Raw genomic sequence first — 6,881 nt, forward strand, 5'->3', positions numbered from 1 at the left:
TGCTGAATTTAGCATACAACTGCTTCTCCCTCAAAATCTATAAAACAACCTGGAGATGTGCATCATGCTCCTCCCCAGACCTCGAATACCCCAGAATGTTATCTATAAACACTACCACGAACTGATCCAGATAGGGCTGGAACACTCGGTTCATCAGATCTATAAAAGCTATTGGTGCATTCGTCAGTCCAACCGATATCACTAAAAACTCGTAATGACCATAACGAGTCCTAAATGATGTCTTGTATATATTAGTCTCCTTGACCCTCAGCTGATCATACCCCGATCGGAGATCAATCTTAAAGAAAACTGAAGCTCCTTGGAACTGGTCAAAAAGATCATCAATCCTCGGTGGGGGTACTTATTCTTAATAGTTAATTTATTCAATTGCTGATAGTCATTGTACATGCGCATAGTTCCATCCTTCTTCACAAATAGAACCAGTGCTTCCCACGGAGACACACTAAGGTGAATGAACCCCCAATCTAACAACTCCTGAATTTGAGCCTTAAGCTCTACGAGTTCCTTCGGTGCCATTCTATAAGGGGCGATAGACACTGAAACTGTACCCAGCAAGAGCTATATCCCAAACTCAACTTTGCAATTAGGAGGTAACCCTGGTAGCTTGTCGAGAAATACATCCGGAAAATCCTTAACTATTCTGATATTTTTCATAGACATAACCTCAGAACTTGAAGCACTGACGTAGGCTAGATACGCCTCGCAACCCCTACGAACCAACAGCTCAACTCTAAATGTAGAAATCACATTTGAAAGATAGTTTCGACGCTCTCTAATCATAACTACCTCTTTACCCACTGCCGTTTTCAGTATTACCCGCTTAGCAATACAATCCAGATTTGCCTTATGCTTAACTAGCCAATCTATACACAGTATCAAGTCAAATTCCCCAAAAGGGAGTTCCATTAAATCCGCCAAAAAAATTCTTCCTTGAACCTCCAAAGGTACTTCCTTAAACAGTTTATTTACTCTCACAGACTGCCCTAGTGGTCTTAACACAGTAACCTTATTCATAGTGTTTTCACACATCACACCCAACACCTCAGACACAGTGCATGCTATATAATAATGCGTAGACCCAACATCAATCAATGCAGTGCAAGGTACATAATGAATAAAGAACGTACCCGTAATAACATCTGGGGAGTCTCTATCCTCTCGGTGACTTGCAGCATAAACTAGTGCCAGCTGCCTCGCCTCAGTATGACCAGCACCTCTGCCCAGTTCCCCATGACCACGGGCCATACCATTTCCACCTCTGGCCTGACTACGACCTCTCTATGGCTACTGAAAACCTCTCTGCGGGTGAACACTACCCCTACTCGTAGCTTGCATCTGATCGGGCCTCCTTGAACAATCCCTGATACGATGCTCCATAGATCCGCATCTAAAACATGCCCCCTTCTGTACCCAGCACTCATCCTGATGGTGTTTCCCATAAACTGTACAAGGCTGTGGCCCAAAAGTAGCAACAAGAGCCCCAACTCTAGCTGGCCCATCAACTCTGACCTTTTTCCCAGGTTTCATAGCTAAACCTGAGGGCTCCCAAACCCTCTTGTTTCTCCTTTTATCATTATCAAAATTTTGATGCTCAGCGTAGTTCACATCCTCAGCTATCTTTGACTTTTCTACTAAAACTGAAAAATCTCGCTCCCCCTGTAGAGCTATCAAAACTCACAAGTTATCCTTGAGGCTGTCCTCGAAACGAACACAGCGCTCATACTCAGTGGCCACTATGGCTCGCGCATAGCGGCTTAATCAAAAAAACTCGGCCTCAAATTCAGAAACTCCCTTCTGCGGGCGTCCACATAGCTAGCGCCGACATATTTCCCTTGAAAAGCATTCATGAAAAATTCCCAAGTCAATGATCGGGCTGAGTACCCTCACAATAAGCCACCACTGATAGGCTTCATCTCTCAACAACGACACTACACCTTTCAGTTTCTGCTCTGGTGTGTAGTCGAGGTCATCCATGATCCTCTCTATGGCCTCTATCCAATATTCAGCCACATTAAGGGCAACTCTAGTGATACCTCTAAAGATCTCAGCCCCATTAGACCTGATTCATTCCGTTACTGACCCACGACCCACAGAACCAACATTAGGCCCAGCGACCCTTTCCAAAATAAGCAACATTGCTTGGGATAGTACGTCATCCCAAACTATACGATCATGTGACCCAGTCTCAGTCACCAGTGAAGTCAGTGCCTCTCTTGCCTCAATGTTAGGCATATGGCCCGATGCCGAAGACCCAGCCCGAGCACTTCTACAGCCTCTGCCACGGCCCCTAGTACCTCTAGTGCTCATAGTCGATTTCTGTAGTATCTGTATTAACAATTTTATGTATTAGTTTTACAGTTCCAGTGTTTATTAACAGATATTTTAAGAAAAATAGCATAAATAATTCAGAGTTGTTTGTTTTTCATAGAACCTAGCCTTCTACAGTTTTAGGTTTCCCTACAAAGGTTTCAGTATAGTTCATCATCTACAATAATCTCATTTCAGTTAAATCAAATAGTGGTTTTAGAGAACTTATTGGATTGGCGCCAGAGATTGAGTAGACTACACTTTCGATAACAACACTTCAAAACATTTTCAACATTTGAAACAATTCTTTTATATATCACGTTTTTGAAAAAACACAAATCCACAGCCGAGTTTTGCAACCTGGCTCTGATACCATTAAACGTAACACCCCAAACCCCAACCTAAACGTCATGGTTGAATCTGTGATGTCACATTGAAGTGGGTTTCGAATAAAACGTAGATTTATTAGAAACATTCATGCTGTTTAAATCCTTGTTTAGGATCCTTTGAAAAGCTGATTTGTTTAATAAATCATATCTCATTCTTAGATTGTTATTATGTTTTAAATCATTTGTTATTGGGAAGTTTTTAAACCAAGTTATGTAGAGTGATAGTTGACATCATTTGCTTTTTAGAAAGCCCAAAACCTATAGCTAACAGATCTAAGTTAACTTAATAAAATCCGAAATAAAAATAAAACTTAAAACGGCCTTATTACATAAAAAAACCAAATAAAGCTACTTTTAATAAACCCAAACGAAATTAAGATCAGTGGTGTGGCCGTCTCCGAGTCCCTCGCAGCATCGTCCCATCTAAGGATTGCCTGCACAATTATGCAGAGAAGGTGAGTTATGAAACTCAGTATGTAAACCCTATTTAATGAGTAGACAAACATATAATATTTGAATGGTTTGGGCTTAAGCCCATATCCAAAATAGTATCAGTGTGGGCCTTAGGCCATTACAGTAGCAGTAACAGTGTGGGCCTTAACCCATATCAGTACAGTATCCATAATGCATAAAGAGGTCCTACCCAACCATTTTCTACACTCCACTTTGCTCAGACCTACACTCCATGTGGAGAATAAATCAACCCACCTATCCTTACACTCCAGAATAAATTACCGGTTTTGGCACTAATAGTATTTGCAGCAGAGCTGTCAGTAATATGCTTATAGCCTTTCAGTACACTTCCTCCAATAATATATATATCCCACCCCATGTAATGGAACATAATATAAATGTACATACGATAAGAATGGCAGGCTCAAACAATCATACATCACTTAGGGGTATTTTGGTCATTTACCTCATAGGGAAAATACAATAATTTCGTAAATTAGGGTTTAGGTACACTCACTGTGCCAGCAGTAGATCCACAATCATCTCGTGCGACCCGTGCAACCTCTAACTATTAAACAGCACGAAAGGGCTCAAGCCTATCATATGGCCCATGTAGGCCCACACGCTCATCTTGCCCATTAAGCCCAAATAATGGCCTTGGTCGTCCACACAACACAGCCATCCCAACAGTACCTACACATCCATGCGGTTTGCCTGTACGGTGCCCACGAGCCCGTGGGGCCTACACAGCCCATTTCGACCCACTGTGGCCCAAAACGACCTACGCTCACGAGATTGCTCAAGGTGGTCTCTACGATTATGTGCATACGCCTATGCACTTAAATGTCCACATGGCATTAGCACGCCCACGTGGTATTGATAGTGACAGTTTTTCGACTTTGTCGTATATTGGAAGATGCAGTGTGATTACACACCTAATGCGATTTAGAGTTAATCTGCTCCGACCAGTCCTATGCCTGAAGAAAAATTAATAATCGATTATTAAATATTTAACCCATGATCTAAAAGAACCAATGAAGCTCTAAAATAATCACTACTCCTTACCAAAAGTTTCCCCCAATAACCGCACCCTCGATGCCTAGGGGATACGTCGATCCACTTGATCACTAACTACATAAAAGACATCACTTCCTTCATTAGACTTACGTGTCGATCCACTTGATCACTAACTACATATAAGACATCACTTCCTTTATTAGACTTGCACTTGAAGTCACATTAATTCCTTTATAAAAGCATCATCCTTGCCAACATGATGAAATAGATTGCAGATTAAAGTTGTGATGCACATCGAAATAAGAATAGGTATTAATCTAGAAGGAGGCAAAGAAGTAGTCGGCCAAAAGAGATGCAGTAAGAAAAGGGTTCAGTAAGGTGTCGAAAAGAAAAGGCAGAAGAAACAGTTGAAGCTTACCTAGGATATTCGGCCAACACCAAAATTCTAGAGTGAAAGAAGAGAGCCGTGCGTACAACCCAACCGATCACCACACCCTTACTAACCAACGGAAAAAAGAAAAGTGACCAAGAGTATTCGAAAAGAGAAAAGAATAAGGGAAAAGAAATTGGCTCACCACTCAAACAAGATATCTGGCCAAAGAAGATTGAGAAAAGAGATTAGAAAAGAAGCAGTTTTGGTAGTCAACACGGAAAGAGCAAAAGAGGAAAATACCAAAATGAGAAATCGAAAGGAAAAGAGAATGACTATCGAGAGTACTAGGAACTAGGTACCCTTTCGGCACAAGAAGCGAAAGAAGAGAAATCACCAACAGGCCAAAAAGCTAACCAAATTCAGCACTGAGTGCCTAAAATCGATTGTGGTACCAAGAGAGCCTCACTTTTGGCAACCACATCCTACTCCCCTATTCCATGATTTCCTCCCTAATACTCTCCCCAAACTTCTCCTTGACCAATTCAAATTCCTTCCCGCTCTCCTTGAAATTCGGCCCTATATTCCACTTCTCCCTAACCACTTCCATTTCAGTCAACCTAGGGCACTTCCACAACACTGCAGCAAAAAGAACACTTGTTCGCAACAAGGTTCAAACTCCTGACCTCCAAGATCACTCCACACGCCCTCTTACCACTAGGCTAGCAAGCTTCTTATGTCATACTTTACCCAACTAAATTTAAATTACCAACTAACCAGATGCAGGTTTAACTAAAAAAAAAACCAAAATTTAGTACAAGCCAAGGCTTGAACACAGGACCTCCCCAGCACCTGTCAAGACACTCAACCATTGAAGAAAGCACATGCTTAAGCAACACAACATGCGAAAATAAAGACCTAATATTTTTTGGGTGTTACAACCTCTCATAGTTAGTCAACGATAAGGAGAAGAGGCTCGGGAATCCTTTCTCCACATGATGGATGCTTGGTACATAGAGTTTATTCGGACGAACCTGAACGCTCAACCCCCTCCACCCCAACCTATTCCTCAGCCTATTCCAGTGGCACCTCATGGTATGGATTTTATAAGATAGAATAGACCTTTGGTGGATAAAATTTGAAAGTAAGAAGATGAAGTGTTCTAGGATAATATTGATGATGATCCGAAACAAGCAGAGTTTTGGCTCGAAAACACCATCTGGGTTTTTAAGGAATTGTCATGCACACCAGAAGAGTGCATGAAATGTGTTGTGTTGTTGCTTAGAGATTTGGCTTGCCACTAGTGGACGACACTTGTCTCGGTTTGTCGAGGGACAGAGTGACATAGGAATTTTTCCAAAAGGAGTTTCAAAAAAAGTATTCCAGTCAGAGGTTTATGGATCAAAAAAGGAAAGAGTTTCTCGAGTTGAAGCAAGGTAGAATGACCGTAACTGAATATGAGTGTGAGTTTGTGAGACTCAGCAAATACGCTTGGGAATGTGTGCTGACCAAAGCCATTATGTGCAAGAGGTTTGAGGACAGATTAAACGAAGACATTCAAATGTTTTCGGTATACTTGAGTTGAAGGAGTTCATTATACTCGTTGAAAGAGCTTGTAAGGCCGAGGAATTGGCTAAAGAGAAGAGAAAGGCCGAGTCTTAGGCTAGGGATTTAAAGAAAAGATCTATGGGTAAGTCATTTCAATCCACATCGAAGAAGTTGAGGGACTTCCACCCTCGTTCCAATGCGTTGTTGAGTTTTCAAATAAAAATAGGGGTAAACAGTATTCAGGTACTAAGGCCCAGACCACCTCGATTCTAGTGTTGCTAATGCTCGACTAAGTAGACCAAAATGTCCCCAATGTGGTAGACATCACTCCAGTGAGTGTCGAGGGAGTGAAGGACCTATTTCAAGTGTGGTTTCCCAGACCACTTTATTAGAGAGTGCCCCGAGATGGCAGAAAAGGAGAGGTACCAAAGTGCAAGATCGGGAAACACTGCTAGTCGAGGTAGACTACAAAAAAATTTCAGGTAGTGCATCTAGCAGCAAGAATGCTCCTAAAGAATCCTCTGTGAGACTCGAGGGCAGAGCTCCTACAAGGACGTATGCCATTCGCTCTCACGAAGAGGCTTCATCCCTACATGTGATTACGAGTACCTTTTCTATCTATGATGCTACTATTATTGCTTTAATTGATCCGGGATCTACCCATTCCTGTATTTGTATAAAAATGGTGTCTAGTATGAGCATGCCCTTTGAATCTACAGAATTTGTAATAAAAGTGTCCAAACTATTAAGCAAATGCGTATTAGTTGATAAAGTAT

At 41.6% G+C, this 6,881-nt stretch overlaps 1 protein-coding gene across 1 annotated transcript; it reads right to left on the minus strand.

Annotated features, from left to right (window-relative positions):
- Positions 1 to 579: 579 nt before the first annotated feature.
- On the minus strand, positions 580 to 1,266 carry LOC108471494 (uncharacterized). Its single transcript, XM_017773106.1, has 2 exons — positions 1,149 to 1,266; positions 580 to 1,079 (listed from the first exon to the last, which is right to left on the minus strand). The coding sequence occupies exons 1-2, from the start codon at positions 1,264 to 1,266 to the stop codon at positions 580 to 582; spliced, it is 618 nt and encodes a 205-aa protein (XP_017628595.1).
- Between the last annotated feature and the right edge of the window lie 5,615 nt (positions 1,267 to 6,881).

Source organism: Gossypium arboreum, chromosome 6, assembly GCF_025698485.1.
Source record: "Gossypium arboreum isolate Shixiya-1 chromosome 6, ASM2569848v2, whole genome shotgun sequence".
Lineage (NCBI taxonomy): Eukaryota > Viridiplantae > Streptophyta > Magnoliopsida > Malvales > Malvaceae > Gossypium > Gossypium arboreum.

Excerpts from the sequence above, each read along its gene's own strand:
- LOC108471494 (XM_017773106.1), bottom strand. The coding sequence starts at position 1,266 with ATGGCCCGTGGTCATGGGGAACTGGGCAGAGGTGCTGGTCATACTGAG. Across the intron at positions 1,080-1,148 it reads CTCCCCAGATGTTATTACGG|CATGCACTGTGTCTGAGGTG; the intron begins GTACGTTCTTTA and ends ATTATTATATAG.